Genomic DNA, 23,704 nt, shown 5'->3' on the forward strand with positions numbered 1-23,704 from the left:
GCGCCACCAACATATCGCCCACCTGCATACAGTGCAGGAGGCGCTGCAATGACCGCAGTAGGTCCGCCACAGTGAGAACACGAAGTCTTTCCCCTACACTCCGTCTGCCACAACACTGCCCCCACCCCAAATCTCCTTCGGCACCGCCAACACTACTCTGTCACATCACCCTTCATACCCACTCACACCCCATCCTCATCTTACCTCCACCTACTCACCTCGCCAGTACTCATCCTGCCACTAACACGCAACCCAATCCTCATACAATCTCATTGCTCCATCCCATACTCACCCTCTCGTGCATCTCCCTCACGGCCAGCCTCACTCAACCTGCCACCACCTGTGCTGCAGCCACAGGGCATGCATCACATATGTGCAGTAGGCAGCGTAAGGCAAACGTCTCGTCAGCATGAAGGGGGTGCACAAGGGTGTCTGAGGGTTTGTCATGGGTGTTACCCATATTGAATTTCAGAGCAACAAACAGCACACATTATATTGACACCACCACTGCCATGTCTCCGCGAATCCTGTCCGTTGTGTCCAATAATGCCCGCTCCTGGGTATCACTATGAGGACCCACCACTGATGCCACCCATCGTGTTACTGCAGAGTAGGTGCAGGTGTATTTGCAGGGCTCGTCCGCGCAGACGACTTAGAGACATCGGCGGTGTAGCCGGCTGCACCCTGGAAGGATGCGGAGGAGAAGGTGTGGAGGGCAGTGGTGACTTTGCCAGCGACAGGTAAGCAGTTGGTGCTGGGGCCAGCCAGGAGCAGCTCGGCATGAAAGAGGCTGCAGATCTCCACGACTACATGTCGAGCGAATCTGCGCCTCCCTGTGCACTGCTGCTCGGAGAGGTCCGGGGAGCTGCGCCTCGGTCTGTGGACCCTGTGGCGAGGGTAGTGCCCTCTGCGACGCGTCTCTCTCTGCGGTAGCCCTCCCTCCTGCTGTACAGGTGGGCGTGCAACAACACCGTGTTGGGGGGATCCACGTCTCTGCGGCGGACGGCGTGGACTGCGAGGCTGCTGGTGCTGGTCATGCTCTTCGTCCTCCGAGGGTGTCCACACACCACCCAACTGGCAGGTGTTGGTCTGAGGGGTTGTGCAGGGTAGGTGTGTGGTTCCTCGGACTGGGGCTGCGGTCTCGTGTCGGTCTGTCCTCTGGCTTGTGGCGGGGGGTGGTGGAGGGCAGGGGTTGCCCTATGTGACGCGGTGGCCTCCTGCGTGGGTGAGGACTCTCCCCCGTGGAGTGCACGTTGGCACCTGCCACAGGCTGCTGGCTGCAACACGCCTGGTTGGATGGAGACTGTTTCCCCCAGTGTGGGAAACTCACTGCCTTGAACCTAAAATCCCACACTTCCTCTTTTGACAGCTGCTTCAGCTCATTAACTGACCACAACGAGCAAGTTAAGTACTCTCAAGTGGAACCCCGCTGGCTTTAATTGCCTGCGGGATTCCCACCAGCGGGGCTTGCGCGCGCAGCCCCACACGTCAGCGCGGTACCCGGAAGTGGCCGGGATTTCGTCGCGATCCGGTCACGTGACCGGAGATCGGGATTTTCGGGGCCCCCCCGCTGGAAACCCGCAGGTAACCCGACCCAGGTAATCGAGCCCACTGTGTCCACTTATATTGTTGCTTTGAAACATCTAACTATTTAGTTTGTCACTTTTTAAAATGATGCCCATGTGAGATTGTTTGTGGGCTGAGGAGTGAATCCATCAAAAGAAGCTCCTCAAAAAAAGATTTTGGCTTTTATATCCAAATTGGGCAGAATAGCAATGGAAATAGACAGGAAAATCAGGTACCTCAACCTCATTTCCTTCATCTTGCCCTGCCTAGACCATCAGTGGCCTCCCATTCCTCACTTGCCACATGTAAATGTCTGCGAGGAGGTGGGACCCAGGTTCCCCATGGATTTTCCCGATGCCTATGTTCTTGTCATTCTACAAGACTACCAGGTGGTGCCTGGTGGTAGTTCCTGGAGTAGAAGTGGGAAGGCCTTGAAGCCTCTTATGGAAGGCCTTGCAGCAGTCTTCTCTCCCTCAAGTTCAGCCCAGCATTTATCTGCTGACGGTCTGTGTCTCGGCCAAAGCCTTCAGTGGGACAGTTCCAGTCTTCGGGGACTCCTCTGGTGCTGCAGCTACGTCCGACTGTAGCACCGCTGGCTGTCAGGGCAAAGGGCAGAGGTCCTGCCCCAATCCTGTCAGGGCAGGAAAAGGATAACCCAGCCCTGACTGTTTCTTTTCATTTGTAAGCAATGCCACAGGAGATTAACTAGTAAATGAAAACTATTCTACAGAAATCCTTTTCTTTTAAAAAGGTACAAGGATGGCTTTATCCCAATAGCCTAGAGAAAAAGAGTGCCAATAATATAAAGTAGTTTTATAACGTAGGGTTTGGATGAAAGTTTGAATGATACTACAGAAGCTTGGGTCTACTTTATTGTGTTTGGTACAATTTTTTTTATTTGTTCATGGGATGTGGGCGTCGCTGGCGAGGCCGGCATTTATTGCCCATCCCTAATTGCCCTTGAGAAGGTGGTGGTGAGCCGCCTTCTTGAACCGCTGCAGTCCGTGTGGTGACGGTTCTCCCACAGTGCTGTTAGGAAGGGAGTTCCAGGATTTTGACCCAGCGACGATGAAGGAACGGCAATATATTTCCAAGTCGGGATGGTGTGTGACTTGGAGGGGAATGTGCAGGTGGTGTTGTTCCCATGTACCTGCTGCTCTTGTCCTTCTAGGTGGTAGAGGTCGTGGGTTTGGGAGGTGCTGTCGAAGAAGCTTTGGCGAGTTGCTGCAGTGCATCCCGTGGATGGTACACACTGCAGCCACTGTGCGCCGGTGGTGAAGAGAGTGAATGTTTAGGGTGGTGGATGGGGTGCCAATCAAGCAGGCTGCTTTGTCCTGGATAGTGTCGAGCTTCTTGAGCGTTGTTGGAGCTGCACTCATCCAGGCAAGTGGAGAGTATTCCATCACATTCCTGACTTGTGCCTTGTAGATGGTGGAAAGGCTTTGGGGAGTCAGGAGGTGAGTCACTCGTCGCAGAATACCCAGCCTCTGGCCTGCTCTTGTAGCCACGGTATTTATATGGCTGGTCCAGTTAAGTTTCTGGTCAACGGTGACCCCCAGGATGTTGATGGTGTGGGATTCGGCGATGGTAATGCCGTTGAATGTCAAGGGGAGGTGGTTAGACTCTCTCTTTTTGGAGATGGTCATTGCCTGGCACTTTTCTGGCACAAATGTTACTTGCCACTTATGAACCCAAGCCTGGATGTTGTCCAGGTCTTGCTGCATGCGGGCTCGGACTGCTTCATTATCTTCATTATAGTAAATAACATTTACTATAAATTTATTATTCCTGCTGGTTGGTTCAAAAGCGATCATTCCTATGGGCACAAAGTTAGGTAATGGATACTATATCTGGAATCATAATAAGCTTCTATGTTTGGTCTCCTTATTAATGGTAAATTATTTGTAAGTTTATTGAAATTGCATTTCATATATAACTTTTACATAGGGTTCCATGAGTGTCATTTTGCAATAGAAACAGGAATTGATTCCAATCAACTGATTCACGGTAAAAAACTAACTGTAGTATTTGTATAGTGCACAGAACTTTAATCATTGCACTTAATTCAATGACAGAATACTTTTTGTAGAGAGTTATATCACATTTATGTTTCAATGTAACACTTTCATTTTGTGACAAATTTGATGATAAATATTTCACTGTGATATATTTCAAAAATCTAATATCCTTTGAAAATACATTACCTTTATCCTGGTCGTTGAGATGCAGGCAGCATGTAACATTTGTGCTGCCTGATGATTTACCTGATAGCTGCGAGCAGCCAGCACTACCTGCGTTGTTGAGTGGCTGCTCATCAGCAGAGAGCCCCGATATCGCGAGTGGCTAGCACCTCTTAAAAGCAGCCTACCCCTCTTATTTGCAAAATATAAGATACGGGTCCGCATGGAGTCTGAACAGAGATCAGACATTGCACGCATAAAACACACATGAAGGTCCCGTCCCTATATTTACAAACTGTTGAGTTATGTTAGAACATTGAATAAAGGTTGTGCACTACTAAAATCCCACATCCTCCAATCTGCACGCCAGACCCCACCAATCTGCCGATCTGAGTTCATACCAGGCCTACGAGAGGGCATGCACTAAGGTTCTCTGCTGATGTTCTAAATTGTAAACAACTTTACAACACCAAGTTATAGTCCAACAATTTTATTTTAAAATTCACAAGCTTTCGGAGGCTTCCTCCTTCCTCAGGTGAATGTTCTAAAGGTCTTGGTGCAAGAGGTGGACAGAAGGTGGCCCATCAGTCTACTCTGCAGTCCTGTCACATCCACATCCAGTCGTGAATGGTGATGGACAATTAAACAACTAACGGGAGGAGGAGGTTCTGTAAACATCCCCATCCTCAATGATGGTGGAGTCCAGCACGTGAGTGCAAAAGACAAGGCTGAAACGCTTGCAACCATCTTCAGCCAGAAGTGCCGAGTGGATGATCCATCTCGGCCTCCTCCCGATATCCCCACCATCACAGAAGCCAGTCTTCAGCCAATTCGATTCACTCCATGTGATATCAAGAAACGGCTGACTGCACTGGATACAGCAAAGGCTATGGGCCCCGACAACATCCCAGCTGTAGCTGAAGATTTGTGCTCCAGAACTAGCTACGCCTCTAGCCAAACTGTTCCAGTACAGCTACAACACTGGCATCTACCCAACATTGTGGAAAATTGCCCAGGTATGTCCTGTCCACAAACAGCAGAACCAATCCAATCCAGCCAATTACTGCCCCATCAGTCCACTCTCAATCAGCAAAGTGATGGAAGGTGTCATTGACAGTGCTATCAAGCAGCACTTACTCACCAATAAGCTGCTCACTGATGTTCAGTTTGGGTTCCACCAGGACCACTCGGCTCCAGACCTCATTACAGCCTTGGTCCAAACATGGACAAATGAGCTGAATTCCAGAGGTGAGGTGAGAGTGACTGCCCTTGATATCAAGTCAACATTTGACCGAGTGTGGCACCAAGGAGCCCTAGTAAAATTGAAGTCAATGGGAATCAGGGGCAAAACTCTCCAGTGGCTGGAGTCATACCTAGCACAAAGGAAGATGGTAGTGGTTATTGGAGGCCAATCATCTCAGCCCCAGTATATTGCTGCATGAGTTCCTCAGGGCAGTGTCCTAGGCCCAACCATCTTCAGCTGCTTCATCAATGACCTTCCCTCCATCATAAGGTCAGAAATGGGGATGTTCGCTAATGATTGCAGAGTGTTCAGTTCCGTTCGCAACCCCTCAGATAATGAAGCATTCCGTGCCCGCATGCAGTAAGACCTGGGCAATATCCAGGCTTGTGCTGATACGTGGCAAGTAACATTCGCGCCAGATAAGTGCCAGGCAATGACCATCTCCAACAAGAGAGAGTCTAACCACCTCCCCTTAACATTCAACAGCATTACCATCGCTGAATTCCCCCCCATCAACATCCTGGGGGTCACCATTGACCAGAAACTTAACTGGACCAGCCATATAAATATTTTGGCTACAAGGGCAGGTCAGAGGCTGGGTATTCTGCAGCGAGTGACTCACCTCCTGACTCCCCAAAGCCTTTCCACCATCTATCAGGCACAAGTCAGGAGTGTGATGGAATACTTTCCACTTGCCTGGATGAGTGCAGCTCCAACAACACTCAAGAAGCTCGACACCATCCAGGACAAAGCAGTCCTCTTGATTGACACCCCATCCACCACCCTAAACATTCGCTCCCTTCACCACCAGCGCACTGTGGCTGCAGTGTGTACCATCCACAGGATGCACTGCAGCAACTAGCCAAGGCTTCTTCGACAGCACCTCCCAAACCCGCGGCCTCTACCACCTAGAAGGACAAGGGCAGCAGGCACATGGGAACAACACCACCTGCACGTTCCCCTCCAAGTCACATACCATCCCGACTTGAAAATATATCGCCGTTCCTTCATCGTCGCTGGGTCAAAATCCTGGAACTCCCTTCCAAACAGCACTGTGGGAGAACCTTCACCACACGGACTGCAGCGGTTCAAGAAGGCGGCTCACCACCACCTTCTCAAGGGCAATTAGGGATGGGCAATAAATGCTGGCCTTGCCAGCGACGCCCACATCCCATGAACGAATAATAAAGAAAGAGGGGCATCCTTTCTCCGCAGAGGGGCAAGAGGCCCTCCAGACATATGGTCCCAAGGTAGTGAAAGGCAATAGGGGTGAAGTCAATGCCAGGCGCAGAGCATCGCACACATGGATGCAGTGCAGGAAGAAATTCAATGCTTTGTCACGAGTGGCCAAGGTGAGTGAGGTCAACTGTCAAGTGGCATCTCCTACCAATTGCACCACAAGCCGCATCCACTACTCCAAGCACTACACCCCCCATCACCCACACGCCAACAAACTCTTTCAATCAGTACTCAACTCTTCCAATCAGATGCTTCCTCTCAACCTCACACATTATCACTGTTGCAAGCCACACACCCACAACTCACAGGTCACACACACTGCCAGCTATTCAATCATGACAGGCACATCACCCAAACATCTTGCAAGATACTCACCAACACATGTCCCGCTTTCTTGCAGGAGAAAGTGGCGCATAACAGGAGGCAGCAAGTGGCAGTGGCTCCATGGAACATGAACCTGCTCTCCTCTCTCAGGATGACTGCATTCCTGGCCCCGCCCTGCCACTCTGTCAGTGCCCTTGCTGTTGCCTGTCAGCTAGCCAGCCCCTTGAGCCTGTTCCGCCATTCAATGAGATCATGGTTGATGTATGACCTAACTCCATATACCCACCTTAGCCCCATAGCTGTTAATACCTTTGGTTAACAAAAATCTATCAATCTCAGATTTAAAATTATCAATTGAGCTAGCACAACTGCCGTTTGCGGGAGAGAGTTCCAAACTTCTACCAGCCTTTGCATGTAGAAGCGTTTCCTAACTTCAGTCCTGCAAGTCCTGGCTCTAATTTTTAGACTATGTCCCCTGGTCCTAGTATTCAAGTGTAGGAGACCTCCAAAAACATGTGCAAATGAATCAGCAGTTGGGAGCAATAATCCAGCAACTAACCTGTAAATCCTGCATGATCCCTTTAAATAGTGCTGGTGGGGGGGGTCCTCCATGCTTTTTACAACCCTTTCAGCTGTGTGAGGTTAAGACAGTGCATTGGCTGAAGCGTGAGTTCCAAAATTGCATCTGTCTCTTTAAATCAGTGTTGCACACTGATCTACCGCATAGTCTCCCTACTTTGCATGCTGTGCATGCGCAAACGCCTTTACCAAGATGGCGTCCAGCGCACTGTGTGCCTGTACATTCCGGACACCATTTTGCATCTTTAGGAGGCCGTGTAGCGCCTACAAAATGGGCGCCAAGCGGCCCAATATATAGCCCTTGAGGTAGAATCAGGCTGCCAGAAAACTACAGCCATAAATAAGCTTTAAGAAAGGATTTAGAATGAAAACAAGGTGGCTTTTTATCTACATTATAAAAAGTTTACAGCTCTGAACTCAATTAGGGGGATGTGTGTTTGAAAGTTTGTAGAGGGGTGCACGTCAAGTCAGTAAGCTTTGCAACTAAGTTCAAGCATTCAAACAATTCTAAATATGGCCTTTGGTAAGTCTGGGAGGAAGCTCAGTTCGAATGAGCTACTGCTGCAATGCAAGGTCTTCTGAAAATATTTATGTTTAGATTAACTTGTAAACAGGGACGAGTAAGAGAAAGGCTGCAACAATTTTTTTTGAATAAAGGGTCAGCCAGTGGTGTGCTACAGTCAGCTGCAATATGTTGTACCATGCAGTAGTAGAATGCATCTTTTTCGTTGTGATTCCTTATGGACTGAATTTCTGATCTTTCCTGGTTATATCTCGCAGAAATGCCAATTAAAATTAGGCTTTTCCCCAAAAGGAAAATCAAAAACAATAATAAATTAACAATCAATGCCACACTCACACAATTAATTGTGACTAATTCAGAGTGCTAGTGGTTGGGGCTTGGGAATGGGTTGCCTATCTCTGCTCTCAGTGCAAGCAACTGAGGAACCCAAGGTGGAGAGCGGCAGACTTTTTATTCAAAGTTTGACTTTGCTTGCAAGAATAAACTGTGCAAAATACTCAGTGTTTGGCTTCATAGATAATGTTTGAGCGAAGGGGAATTATAGGATGATGGTCCAGCTACTTTCATGTGGAATGCCTCGGCAAAGTTACTTGATAAGATTATCATCTTTACCATGTCTTTTAGCAAGTGGATTTTTAAAGATTGCCTTACCTTTTACCGTCACTTTAGCACAGCAAGATACCCTTCCACATTTGTTCTCTGCTACACAGGTATAAATAGCATCATCTTCTGGCAAAGCATCTTGTATGGATAATTTTGCGACGTCATTTTCAAATGTGCTGTGAGCATACTGAATGGGTTTATCTGTGAATTAGACAGGAAGAAATTTGAAACCATACTCCGTGAAACTGTTTTATTAAACTACAGCCCTGTCCCGCCCGGACGGTGTACCACAAGCCCAATGTCTCCTCCCTGAGCAGGTAAAACACATAAGGCTATTTCCTCCTGCATGCCGTGCAGTGAAGATCTGCTGCCCGAACAACCATTTCCTGCTGGGTATTTGAACACGCTCTCAGGATATGGTGCCCTTTTAAATTGTTTGCAGGGTGAGGGGGGAGCTTTCTGTCCGTCTGTCGGTGAGCTCTTGTACGTTGCTGGCAAGCTGCACGTCTTCCAGCCCCCTTCATTCTGAATTATCTAAAGCTGCCTGCGTTGGACTAATGAGGCTGGCCCTGTGCTGCATCGCTTTGATCTCTTTCCTGAGCTGTTTGTCTGTAATCCCCTCTGTATCTATGACATTCCCTATTAAAACATTGAACAGCATGGATGAATAAGCTCCCACATCTGTGGACCCTGCGCAACCAAAATATTCCAGCCAAACTCTAGCCACAGATAGGAACATAGGAACAGGAGCAGGCCATTCAGCCCCTCGAGCCTGTTCTGCCATTCAATTAGATCATGGCTGATCTGTGGCTTAACTCCATTTACCCGTCTTGGTTCCGTAACCCTTAATACCCTTGCCTAACAAAAATCTATCAATCACAGTTTTGAAATTTTCAATTGACCTGGCTTCAACATCACCCCTGAAATGTCTAGCTCTAATTTTAAGGTTATGCCCTCTTGTTCTGACTCCCCCACCAGAGGAAATAGTTCCCTTCTATCCACCCTATCAAATCCTTTAATCATCTTAAACACCTCAACTTAATCTTCTATTCTATACTCAAGGGAATACAAGCCTATTCTTTGCAAACTGTTCTCATAATTTAACTCTTTTAGCCCCGGTATCATTCTGCTGAATCTGCGCTGCAACCCCTCCAAGGCCAATATATCCTTTTGAGGTGCGGTGTCCAGAACTGAACACAGTATTCCAGATGGGCTCTAACCAGAGCTTTATATAACCGTAGAATAACTTCTACCCCTTTGTATTCCAGTCCCCTTCAGATAAAGGCCAACATTACGTTAGCCTTTTAAAATTATTTTTTGTACCTGTCCACTGGCTTTCAGTGATTTCTGCACATGGACCTCGAGGTACTTCTGTGATCATTCGTTGCCCTAGAATGTGGGCAACTTTGCCCTTTACCTCACCAGGCTACCATGTATTATTGTCAGAAGTCAGTGGCTTGCGACCCCCTTACGTGTGTCCCGGTCATGTTGACTAAGTGACGGTAAAGCGTCAATCTGACTTCATCGGCCGTCATTACATACCTGGCCATCTCACACCTTATGAGCGTACGAGGTCTCTTGGTTTGCATCACAGGATTTCGAAGAGACCACCAGTGGTTCGCCTTGTGACCTACCTCACCACATTTAAAACACCTGATTCCATTGTCTTCAGATCTCTGACTTCTGCTTAGTTGCTCCACTCCAGCCTCGCCTAGGCTGGGTCCAGCAGGTAACTTGCTGAGTGGTTTATATGTGGGACGGCATCTGGCCTCTCATTCATGCAGCAGCTTACCTGCGCATGCGAGGCCATAAAACGATCAGGTCGTATGCAGCCGCTTGAGAGTTTTACAATCCTGGTCATGTAACCAGATTCTTAAATCATCTGGAATTATCTCCAGAAATATGTCCCTTAAGATTAAATGGCAAAGACCTTCATTGTCTTGATGTCTTCACTTTCCAGCCACACGTCCTTGAACTGGAAAACCATTTCTCTATAAGTAATGTCTAGATTCTTACTTTGTTTCTTGATTTTCAACATTCTCAATGAATATACATTCCATTGAGAAATAAAAACTCCATGGGAAAAGTGATTCATCCGTGGCGAACTAAAGAAGTTAAGGATAGTATTAGATTAAAAGAAGAGGCCTATAATGTTGCCAAGAAGAGTAGTAAGCCTGAGGATTGGGAGAGTTTTAGAAACCAGCAAAGGACGACCAAAAAGTTGATTAAAAGGGAGAAAATAGACTATGAAAGTAAACTACCAACAAATATAAAAATGAATTGTAAGAGCTTCTACAAGTATGTAAAATGGAAGAGAGGAGCAAAAGTAAACGTTGGTCCCTTAGAGGCTGAGACAGGAGAAATTATAATGGGGAATAAGAAAATGGCAGAGACGTTAAACAAATATTTTGTATCTGTCTTCACAGTAGATGACACAAAATAGCAGAAATAGTGGGGAACCTAGGCGCTAATGAGGGTGAGGAACTTAAAGTAATTAATATCAGTAGAGAAAAAGTACTGGAGAAACTAATGGGACTAAAAGCCGATAAATCCCCTGCACCTGACGGCCTACATCCTAGGGTTATAAAAGAGGTGGCTGCAGAGATAGTGGATGCATTGGTTATTATCTTCAAAAATTCCTTGGATTCTAGAACGGGCCCAGCGGATTGGAAAGTAGCAAATGTAACCCCGTTATTCAAGAAAGGAGGGAGGGAAAAAACAGGGAATTACAGGCCAGTTAGCCTGACATCAGTAGTAGGGAAAATGCTGGAATCCATTATTAAGGAAGTGGTAACAGGTCACCTAGAAAATCATAATATGATTAGGCAGAGTTAACATGGTTTTATGAAAGGGAAATCGTGTTTGACAAATTTATTAGAGTTTTTTGAGGATGTAACTAGCAGGGTAGATAAAGGGGAACCAGTGGATGTAGTATATTCAGATTTTCAAAAGGCATTTGATAAGGTGCCACATAAACGGTTGTTACACAAGGTAAGGGCTCATGGGGTTTGGGGTAACATATTAGCAGGGATAGAGGATTGGTTAACGGACAGAAAACAGACAGTAGAGATAAACGGGTCATTTTCAGGTTGGCAGGCTGTAACTAGTGAGATGCCGCAAGGATCAGTGCTTGGGCCTCAGCTATTTACAATCTATATTAATGACTTAGATGAAGGGATCAAGTGCAATGTATTCAAGTTTGCTGACGGTACAAAGCTAGGTGGGAAAGTAAGCTGTGAGGAGGACACAAAGAGGCTGCAAAGTGATATAAGCAGGTTACGTGAGTGGGCAAGAAGGTGGCAGATGGAGCATAATGTAGGGAAATGTGAGGTTATTCACTTTGGTAGGAAGAATAGAAAAACAGAATATTTTTTAAATGATGAGAAACTATTAAATGTTTGTGTTCAGAGAGATTTGGGTGTCCTCTTATAAGAAACACAAAAAGTTAGCATGCGGGAACCGCAAGCAATTAGGAAGGCAAATGGCATGTTGGCCTTTATTGCAAGGGGGTAGGAGTACAAGAGTCAGGAAGTCTTACAACAATTGTACAGGGCTTTGATGAAACTTCACCTGGAGAACTGTGTTCAGTCTTGATCTCCTTATCTAAGGAAGGATATACTTGCCTTAGAGGCAGAGCAACAAAGGTTCACTAGTTTGATTCCTGGGATGAGAGGGTTGTCCTTTGAGGAGAGATTGAGCAGAATGGGCCTATACTCTCTGGAGTTTAGAAGAATGAAAGGTGATCTCATTGAAACATACAAGATTCTGAGGGGGCTTGACAGGGTAGATGCTGAATGGTTGTTTCCCCAGGCTAGAGAGTCTAGAACTAAGGGGCATAGTCTCAGGATAAGGGGTCGGTCATTTAAGACTGAGATGAGGAGGAATTTCTTCACTCGGGGTTGTGAATCTTTGGAATTCTCTACCCCACAGGGCTGTGGGTGCTGAGTCATTGAGTATATTCAAGGCTGAGATAGATAGATTTTGGGACTCTAGGGGAATCAAGGGATATGGGGATCAGGCTGGAAAGTGGAGTTGAGGTCGAGATCAGCCATAATCTTATTGAATGGTGGAGCAGGCTCGAGGGGCCTTATGGCCTACTCCTGCTCCTATTTCTTATGTTCTCGTGTTCTTTCCACTGACTTCTGCTATTGCCCATTTTGCTCCCCTACCAAAGTTGAATTTTAACCACCCCTCCCCCCACCCGTCTCCAAAATTCTCACTCATAGCTCAAACTCACAGCATTTGAGTTGTGTGGTTGTAATCCATTTTTGTATTCTTGTTTATATCTAAATACAGGGCCATCTGCTATTCATAATGTCTGCCTGAAGAGTTCAACCAAGTCATCCAAGTCTGTGAACTGCCATAAACTTTTAAAATATTCTTGCACTGAATAGCGGATCTGTCCGATTTACTTTTGGCAGGCTCTATTGTTAATAACAAACAGTTTCATGTGACCTGAACTAACAGGGAAAGCTTCCTGATGGTGCCTAAAGCAAAGGAATTTAAGGAACTAAAGCAGGTCAAACTAACAAATTTTCAAGTTATTTTTGAAAGTAACTGTCAATTCAGAACTGTGTTTGGGTGAAATATTCAGGCTGCACTAAATTTGTGGAGGAGGGTCAGTCTGTAAATTAAATACACCCTGGAAGACTTTATCACTGGAATGGAGAGAAATCAGACTGCTCTGAGGCAAATAAAGATGATAAGGGAAACTAAGGAACATAGGAAAAGGCGCAGGCCATTCAGCTCCTCAAGCCTGTTCCGCCATTCAATTAGATCATGGCTGATCTATATCTCACCTCCATTTATCCACCTGTGTTCCGTAATCCTTAATACCCTTGCCTAACAAAAATCTAGCAATCTCAGTTTTGAAATTTTCAATTAACCATCTATTCAACAGCTTTTTGGGGGAGAGAGTTCCAGATGTTTACTATCCTTTGTGTGAAGAAGTGCTTTCTGGCATCATCCCTGAACAGCCTAGCTCTAATTTTAAAGTTATGCCCCTTGTTCTAGGCTTTCCCACCAGAGGAAATAGTTTCTCTCTATCTACCCTATCAAATCCTTTAATCATCTGAAACACTTCAATTAGATCACCCCTTAAACTTCTATATTCAAAGGAATACTAGTCTAGTCTATGGAACCTGTCCTCATAATTTAACCCTTTTAGCCCCAGTATCATTCTGGTGAATCTGCACTGCATCCCCTCAAAGGCCAATATATCCTTCCTGAGGTGCGGTGCCTTGAACTGAATGCAGTACTCCAGATGGGGTCTAACCAGAGCTCTGTACAGCTGTAACATAACTTCCACCCCTTTGTATTCCAGCCCTTTTGAGGTAAAGGCCAACATTCCATTCGCCTTTTTAATTATTTTTTTGTACCTGTCCACTAGCCTTTAGTGATTTCTGTAATTGAACCCCATAATCTCCCTGCTCATCCACAGTTCCTAGCTTCTCACCATTTAGAAAATACTCTGATCTTTCTTTCTTCGGTCCAAAGCGGAAAACCTCATACTTTCCCACATTGAACTCCATCTGCCACAATTTTGCCCACTCACTTAATCTATCAATGTCCCTTTACAACTTTCTACTCCCATCTACACTATTTACTGTGCCATCTAACTTAGCATTCAATTAATTTCATGTTGCTGAGAGTGAGGAGTGAATTTAAAAACTGCACAGGACATGTTCCACATAAAGTACAACTGAACTATAGGAGAGGAAGGTTTTTGAAGAGAATGGAACAGATGTATTTATATTAGCATAAAACTCAAAGTAAGAGGGAACAAGCCTAAATGATAGCAACAACTATGTAATTTATCTTGTGATCAGTAGACAAAAAAATATTTATTATTTAATACAAAATTCAAGATGTTTACTGGGTTTCAACGGCCAGTCTTAATTTTTCTTTCAATAGTGAACTGAAACGTTTTAGAAAATGTATATCTGGTGAAAATTAAAGCACGTCACATGGATTCAACTAAGGGTACATTGCACTGCAGCTACTGGTGTGAGCAGTATCTGCAGTTTAGGTTCCAGTCAAGCAGAACCCTATTTACATTGCTGGGCTCCTGCCAGGCCTGAACTTTTAATTATCCTGAGTTCTCTTCCAACAAATAGAAATTTAAATGTTTCGAGAGTGGCCGGGAGAATCCTTGCTCTCTACCTATTATAATTGAAATAAGGTAGGTATATAAAAGTGCCCGGGATGGCCTTGCACACGTTGCAAAGCAGGTTTGACGCAACACTAGGATTTACACTCCATGCATTACCCCTCCAAGCAGTCTTACTCCACTTTGCTCCAGAGTCAGGTCAATTCCTGATCCGGATTTACATTGTAAGTTTAGTATTGGTGAGAATGGGAAATTGCTGTAGACTGATGCTGAACTTAGAGTGTAAATTGTCCCCTTGTATCAATTTTATTCTAACAAGTATAAAATACATAAAAATGGACCCCAAACTCGACAGATTGCTGACTAACACTTCACTGGGTGAATATACTGACATTGAAATACTATTATTAAACTTTTATTACAACAAGATTACCATCACTAGCTAGAATATTTGGAATAACTGTCTTCCTATATATTTCATGAAAGTGAGTTATTTGTGGGAGTTAAACGCAATGGCAGAATATAAACGTCATTAAATCTTGATTTGTTGACTGGGGGGATGTTATCGCGGGGGGGAACGCTGGCATGAGGTGGAGGGGGAGGGGGAGGGGATCTCAGGATTGGAGATCGGGGGTCACGGGAGGGGTGGAGGGAGAACAGGGGTCGGGTATCTCAGGACCAGGGATGAGGGCTAGTTCTTCAGTTTAACTTATATAGTCCATCATATGTACAGGTCGCTGTGGTGAGGCAGGGCTCTGCGCAATGGTGTATGCTTACTTAAAAAAGAATTTTGTCATTTTGATTAAGAAAAACAGCTTTAAAGTTATATGTATTATTATAAGCACAAATTGTCTTTGTTTTAGTAGATCAGAGAGATCTGGCACATACAGACACTGTATTACAGCAGGAAACAACATTTTGACTACAACTTTGGGGTTGCTTTTGATTTTCTCTGACTGCCCTGGGCTATTAATGAATAAATTCATAGATTGCAATGGTGGAAGGGTTCATTGTTATGCTGGGTGAAACTGCATCTCATTGTTTTAAATATTTTGGACCTCACAGATCCTCCTTTCCAACTCACCTCTAACTTAGGTTAAACAATCATAACAGCTCAATTTGCTTCTTCTCTTTTTCTCTTAGCTAAACTTCAAAGCTTACAGTCACAGGTAAGAAATAGAAGTAGTGGAGTCGTAGAGGGCAGAGAAAGTAGATCACAAATCAGGCATCTCCTGAAGAAAACTAAAGAAAAACAGTCAAGGGTCTTGTTGGAGCCTACATGAAAACAACAGGACAGATAGGAAAAAAACAGAAATACAGAAACACTCATAATATATTATATCTCTCTGCTTCTATTGTTGTATGCACACTCACTGAAAATCTTTAATACAAATCAAACTGCATGCCTGTTACAAATTCGGAGCTGCCTTAGATATTCTCTTGGGCACTCCCCAAAGCAGTCCTGTACTGTCCAATATCAAATTATATAATAGCATAGTCCAAGAGGTGTAACAATATGACCTCCTAGTGATCTCAATTAGATATTGTGTTTTATGTATGTGCCTTCATGTCTGTTTCTCCAATAGAGGGACTAAAAACATTTTAGTCAGACGACACCTCATACGAATCGTTAAGCTGCTTTATTTTACAGACAGCAATTGAACATACGGAGAAACACTTGTAATAAAATCTCATTTTGATCCAACTAACTACAGAACCCTATTCGGGAATAATAAAAATATGCTTCACTATCCCTAGCAGGCTTACTTCAAGTTTGCTGGTCAGTTTTGATTCTGACCGGCTCTGGGCTTCAGGTGAATGAGCTTCCTTATGCTAGGGCAGGCTCTCTTTCCAGACCTAGCTGGCTGACTGACTGCCCCTTTTCTCCACCTGCATTCATAGGAAGTGAACAGACAGTGCCTCCAACTTCTTCCCCATTCAGGGATTCACAAGTAGCCCTGTCAACCAAACCCACTATCCCCTTTCCCAAGAGTATGTTCACATTCTGGGCTCACACCAATAGAATATAATAGGTGTGGATGTTTTGTTTGATTGCTCAAGGTGCCTAATGTCATGCCAAATTCAACAATTTATCTCTCAAAAGCCTCCCCCTGTCTCAAAGACTGCAGCCTGTGACTTTTTAAACCTGTGCAAATTCACTTTGTTTCAAAACACAACCGTAAAACATAACTCATCCCCAAAACCTTTCTATGAAAAAAATTTTTTAAATCCCAAACTATGACAATGCCTATGAAGGATATGAATATGGGTAAATGTAAAGCAAAGCACCTTGGAATTGAAAACAGTGTACAAGATAAGGGGTCCTATTTTGAAATGGTCCATTAAGGCAACAGTTTGGGAAAAAATAAATCTAATATGGATAGATCAACAAGTGCTACCCCATTTCAGGGAGGACACCACAAATATTTTTTCTTGAAGAACAGCTGCATAGGTATAGGTTTGCGAAAAGAACTTAAGGTGATAACTATGAGACTAATTGTCCTATGAAACATGATGGTTCCTGAACTGCTGGTATCATCAAAATATCTTCCTCTGGAAAACAGTCAGTCAAAGGGGAATAATGTAGGTTGCAATGTTCGGTAGATTGGCGCAATTACCTTTGGAGCACAGTGAAAATTTGCAGAACTTTCCTTTAAGAAATTAAATGAGCTGGGTAAAGCCCATGATAGGTCAAATTGCACATGAGCGGTGCAAGATTCTTGACAGCTTGGAATGACCACAGAAAACAAGAAAATCATTGATTTTGCTTTTTTGTCAACTTGGCTTTGTCACTGGTTTATTCAAGATTTGGGGAACTTTGTAACGCCAGTTACTATTTGGGGTTATTTGCTTCCCTTGGAGCCACATATCCATCAAACAATTGACATATTTTGGTTATAGCATTGTCCGTGATAAGTAGGCACTGGTTAATGCACAATGACATGGCATTCGGGTGGGCAGGTGATTAAAATAGTGGTCCTGCACTCACCGCTGTGTTCCCGGCATGCTCTCTCCCACTGCCATTTTAACTGCACAGTTTTTAAATTTGGGGCAGATGCTCACCACAGGTAGATGGATGCCTTATGAATATAATAGAATCGGGGTCCTATGGTGCAATTAGGACCCCAGCGCCATTTTAACTAAAAATCATGGAAGTCCCGTCCAGTGCCTGACCTGCCAGTAAAACCTGCTGGAATTGGTGTCTCAGAGCCACTGAAGCTGTATGTAATGGGACACTCAGCTACAGGTCAGTGGATCACAAGATCTTTTTGCTGTTTGGTTTGCCAGGAGAGTTTCCAATTTCCAGACTGCTTCTTTCGCACTTGCTTTTCACTTATCACCCTCAGTAAACTTTCAGTGCTTTATCACGAGTGCTGTTATTGCTTGTTTCATTTGGATAGAGGAACAATTTGAGGAAGAGCAGCAGCAGCCTTAGCAACCTGCACCAGCTGGGCTCATCAGAAGATAGCAGGTAAGGGGAGCTGCTCATAGGAAGCTTAGAGATGCTTAGAGATGAAATCACTTCAATGATAAAGGGGGATATAACGAGAGGTAAGCAGCCAACAGAGACCTTATGGGTTGAATTGAGAAATAGGAAAGGATCTAAGACTATAGTGGGAGTTCTATATAGGAGCCCTGGCAGCAGCTCTGAAGTGCTAGATTGTATAAATGCAGAGATTAGACAAGCGTGTAAAAAAGGCATAGTGGTCTTAATGGGGGACTTTAACTTTCACATAGATTGGGAAAAGCAGACTAGCAACTGTCAGAAAGGTAGTGAATTTCTTGAGTGTGTCCGGGATAGTTTTCTACAGCAGTATGTCCTAGAGGCAACAACGGGGCAAGCCATACTAGATTTAGTAATGAACCAGATTTAGTTAACGGCTTAACTGTGCGTGAACATCTATTCAATAGTGATCATAACATGATCGAGTTCAATGTAGTGTTTGAAAGGGAAAAAAGTGAATCAGCTGCTAAAATTCTAGACTTGGGCAAGGCCGACTTCAATGGGATGAGACAGAGACTGTCCACAGTAAACTGGGCAAATCTGTTAATGGTTAAAACGACTGATGATCAGTGGGAAATGTTTAAAGAAACATTTAACGTGATGCAGAATCGGTTTATACCTTTGAGGGGCAAGAACTCGACTTGCCAAAAAAAACAGCCATGGACAACTAAAGAGGTAAGGGTAAGTATAAGACATAAGGAAAGGGCATACAAAAAGGCAAAAAATGGCACAGATCCTGGCGAATGGGAAAGATACAAAGATCAACAAAGGGATACAAAACAGATAGTAAGAGCTACAAAAAGAGAGTATCAAAAGAAACTCGCAAGGGATATCAAAACCAATACGAAGAACTTTTATAGTTATATTAGGAAAAAGAGGGTGGTCAGGAGCAGTGTTGGCCCCTTAAAAACTGAAAGTGGGGATATTGTCATTGACAATGGGGAAATGGCAGACATGTTGAACAATTACTTTGCGTCAGTATTTACAGTAGAAAAAGAGGATAGCATGCCAGAAATCCCAAGAAAACTTATATTGAATCGGGGACAGGGACTCGATAAAATTAACATAAGCAAAGCAACAGTAATGAAGAAAATATTAGCACTAAAGAGTGACAAATCCCCAGGACCAGATGGTTTCCATCCCAGGGTTTTAAAGGAAGTAGGTGAGCACATTGCGGATGCCCTAACTATAATCTTTCAAAGTTCTCTAGATTCAGGAACTGTCCCTCTAGATTGTAAAATTGCACATGTCACTCCGCTTTTTAAGAAAGGAGAGAGAGGGAAACCAAGGAATTATAGACCAGTTAGCCTAACATCTGTTGTGGGGAAAATGCTGGAGTCTATAATTAAGGATAGGGTGACTGAACACCTCGAGAATTTTCAGTTAATCAGAGAGAGCCAGCATGGATTTGTGAAAGGTAGGTCGTGCCTGACAAACCTGATTGAATTTTTTGAAGAGGTGACTAAAGTAGTGGTCAGGGGAATGTCAATGGATGTTATTTATATGGACTTCCAGAAGGGATTTGATAAGGTCCCACATAAGAGACTGTTAGCTAAGATAGAACACCATGGAATCGAGGGAAAAGTATGGACTTGGTTAGGAAGTTGGCTGAGCGAAAGGCGACAGAGAGTAGGGATAATGGGAAGGTACTCACATTGGCAGGGTGTGACTAGTGGAGTCCCGCAGGGATCTGTCTTGGGGCCTCAATTATTCACAATATTTATTAACGACTTAGATGAAGGCATAGAAAGTCTCATATCTAAGTTTGCCGATGACACAAAGATTGGTGGCATTGTAAGCAGTGTCGATGTAAACATAAAATTACGATGCGATATTGATAGATTAGGTGAATGGGCAAAACTGTGGCAAATCGAATTCAAATGTGAGGTCATCCACTTTGGATCCAAAAAGGATAGAACAGGGTACTTTCTAAATGGTAAAAAGTTAAAAACAGTGGATGTCCAAAGGGACTTAGGGGTTCAGGTACATAGATCATTGAAGTGTCATGAACAGGTGCAGAAAATAATCATGAAGGCAAAGGGAACGTTGGCCTTTATATCTAGAGGACTAGAGTACAAGGGGGCAGAAGTTATGCTGCAGCTATACAAAACCCTGTTAGACCGCACCTGGAGTACTGTGAGCAGTTCGGGGCACCGCACCTTCGGAAGGACATATTGGCTTTGGAGGGAATGCAGCGTAGGTTTACTAGAATGATACCCGGACTTCAAGGGTTAAGTTACGAGGAGAGATTACACAAATTGGGGTTGTATTCTCTGGAGTTTCGAAGGTTATGGAGTGATCTGATCGAAGTTTATAAGATATTAAGGGGAACGGATAGGGTGGATAGAGAGAAACTATTTCCGCTGGTTGGGGATTTTAGGAGTAGGGGGCACAGTCTAAAAATTAGAGCCAGACCTTTCAGGAGCGAGATTAGAAAACATTTCTACACACAAAGGGTTGTAGAAGTTTGGAACTCTCTTCCACAAACGACAATTGATACTAGCTCAATTGCTAAATTTAAATGTGAGATAGATAGCTTTTTGGCAACCAAAGGTATTAAGGGATATGGGCCAAAGGCAGGTATATGGAGTTAGATCACAGATCAGCCATGATCTTATCAAATGGCGGAGCAGGCACGAGGGGCTGAATGGCCTACTCCTGTTCCTATGTTCCTAGGAAGCCATACTTAGCACACAAGGTGTACAGGCCAAGAGTCACTTTCTTGGATCTATCTGAAGAACTGCAGGCCTCCACAAAGGGTGCTGCAGAGCTCTGGAGTCTCCTGCAACAGAACCTGCTGCCTGCTGGACGAGAGGGGCCTGTTTTGCCAGTAGTTGTCAAAGTCACCACAAATCACAGACCTTAACTTCTTTGTCACTGGCTCTTTCCAGTCTGCTACAGGGGATATTAGCCGCATCTCCCAGTCTGCAGTATACAGCTGCATTAAGCACGTCACCAACGCCCTCCAACTTTCCTCCCTCGTCTCCTTAAGGTGCTAACTGAAGCTAAGTTACAGCTTTGGCATTTAGAATATTTCTAGAATCAAATCATTTATGCATAGAGCATTGAAATGTGAAGCAAGCGTTAAGGGTAAAGGAAATATCATTAATATTTAATCCATAGTTCCCAAAGATGAAACTAGGGGGCTGAAAAATCAGCTGTTAATAGTTCAAATCATAAGATAGGCTTTTGATCTCATCCTTCGAGAATATTAACTCTACCAGCTTCCTGTTACAGCATCTGTATATTAAATTATTTCAATGTGCTGGCCTCAAAAACCTTCCTGGCAACCTATTCCAGCTGCCGATCACACTATCCCAGCACGGAAATGCTTCCTGACATCTGTATTAAATTTGCCTTTCACAACCTTTAACCTTTTGTTGCCCTTTTGTCCTGTTGCCCTAGCACATCTGAAAGTACCAATTAAGAGTTCTCTGTCGATTCTGTTATGTCTCTTTTGAGGCATCACTTTTTAAGGCTGAAGATTCCCAGTTTATCATGTTGTTCATCATTGTCTTCCTTCTAACAGCTTAGAAATTACAAAGTTGGATGAATACGTAAGTGGCCAGAGGAATGGCAGATTAAATTCAATGCAGTATAAAGAACAGCATAAAGGAAGGAAAAACACATATTCCATGAATGGTGTTGAAATAGCTAAGATGGAATAGACTTGATGCATAACATGTCCAGTCAATGCAGAGCAACAATCAGCAAAGCAAATAGAATGCTGAACAACACAGCTAGAACAGTAGAATACAAGGCAGAAGAAATCATGCTCAAATTATTAGTGTCCCCAGTTCTGGTAACTGAGACACAAGGAGACATTCAAGTACTGAAGAGAAGAGCCATTAGGTTAATCTTTAGTGTCAGAAGTCTGAATTATGAAAGACTGGAGAAAGTTGGGTTTTTCAGGTTTGAAAGGAGGCGTCTGAGAGTGATATTGCTGAGGTATACAAGGTAGCACGGAAAAGGTTCAACCCCGAAAATTATCTCACACTACTCAAACTATAAAAGGCAAATTTAGGACTAATATCCGGGAGCTCTTCTTCACATCAAGAATGATATATGGAATAGATTTCCAAGCAGAATAGTGATGGTGAAAACTCTGGAATAATTTAAGAAACAATTGGATGCCCAATGGGGGGATTTTAGGGTCATTCTGAATGGATAAAGTAAGGTGGCTTGAACAGCCTTCCTCATCCGAAAATATCTTGCGATCTTATGTCTAGGGATCTGCCTTAATGTCTCATTTGCACTGGTTCTGGATCCTGCATGTCCCCTTTATGTCACAATAACCAGTAAGTTCTGGAATGCACAATATTCCAGATGTGGCCTGACCAGCACGCTGTACAACTTTTATCTGTCCTCTCAGTGTTTGAAGTCACCTTACTTGGCAATATAATCCATCTTGTATGCCGCTATATCCCTTTCCACTTTACTCTTTATACCCTTAGTTTATCTTTTGACTTGCTTTGGTATAGTCATGTTCTCCACCCAATGGTCACCCTCTCTCTTTTCTCTACAAACTCTGTGGAGGGAATGTTAACCCCCTTCCCCGGAGGAAACCGGGCAAGGACAGTTAATATGGCATTGGGGACATCTCAACTGGCCAACTGCAATTTTAAATTTCAGGCGGTAAGTATACCCATCCAAAGTCAGCAGGATCCTTCTTTAAACATGTAGATCAGGCTCCGATGATGTCTTTGGAGCCCAACTGCAATATTAACCTGAGGCCTGAGACAAAGTTGTCGGGAAGTGGATTCCGGGCCAGAAAAAGCCCAGAAAGGTAATTTAAAAAAACATTTATGTTTCTGTGTGGGACAGGAGGAGCAGGAGTACTTTTCTGGGCCCCACAAGGAAATCTTAGGCTTCCCTCTCCTAACTGCGGACCCCCCCCTTCACTCCTGGGCAGTGATTTTAGGGGGCTAATGCGGGTGCGTTGAGGGCGTGGGGACTCCGAAAATCGCGGAAATCCCGCTCGGGTTCGGAAGCCGGCTCCAACCCACCGACCTCCAGCGGGATGACAGTTAAAGAGCTAAATGTTCCTCATTGAGGTACTTAAGGCACTTTACCTGTGACAGATGAAGTAATTAGAACGATTTTTAACCAACCTGGGCGCCTTGACCTCTGCTTCTGATTCACGCCTGGTGAAACCTTGTTTCTTGTTCCCTGGCCGGGTCAGGGAACAAGAAACAAAATAAAAAACCATAGATGGAAGTGAAAACACAAAATGAACCTACCTTTGCATCCTGCTCCGATGTCCGATGTCTCCCTCTCCACCCCCCCTCCCGATGTCCTCCCGATCTTCCCCCGCCCCCAGTCTTCCAGTCCAGCGCCGGATCTCCCATTCTCCCCCCCCCTCCCCGGTCTTCCAGCCCAGCATCGGATGACGTCTCGCTCACTCTCCTTCTCTCTAACCGCCCTCCCCGCCTCACGTTGCAGCTCCTGACAGCAGCCAGCCTGTCAATCAGGGTGCAAAACCCGAAGAGGACATTAATCACTATCAATCAATGTGCGATCGCGTCGGAAACGGTTACGTTTTGTTCATGCGGGTTTGCCATTGCCAACTTCACCATCCCCCCACACCCCCCTGCCTGCCAACCCGCTACCGTTGCAAAATCGAGCCTCTGAAGACTTAGCTTAGTGCCAGGGGCCGTTCTCTCTGGTCCCCATTGGAGGCCTCCTGATGCTGGGTTTTAATGGCTAGGCAGCTGCGGACCCCCCCCCCTCACTCCTGGGCAGTGATTTTAGGGGGCTATTGCGGGTGCGTTGGGCCGGCTGAATTTCAAGCCATCTTGGTTGAGAAGTAAGCGAGATGCTAATGAGGCCGGGC

General features: G+C 44.6%; 1 protein-coding gene across 6 annotated transcripts in view; it reads right to left on the reverse strand.

Annotated features, from left to right (window-relative positions):
• mylka (myosin, light chain kinase a) overlaps window positions 1-23,704 on the reverse strand; it is a 316,681-nt gene that overhangs the window by 126,420 nt on the left and 166,557 nt on the right. For all 6 annotated transcript variants that reach the window (XM_067987458.1, XM_067987459.1, XM_067987462.1 and 3 more), the window contains one exon: window positions 8,306-8,458. In XM_067987458.1, coding sequence (XP_067843559.1) covers window positions 8,306-8,458 — 153 coding nt within the window. The remainder of the gene's footprint in view (window positions 1-8,305; window positions 8,459-23,704) is intronic.

The sequence above is a fragment of the Heptranchias perlo genome, chromosome 7, assembly GCF_035084215.1.
Source record: "Heptranchias perlo isolate sHepPer1 chromosome 7, sHepPer1.hap1, whole genome shotgun sequence".
Lineage (NCBI taxonomy): Eukaryota > Metazoa > Chordata > Chondrichthyes > Hexanchiformes > Hexanchidae > Heptranchias > Heptranchias perlo.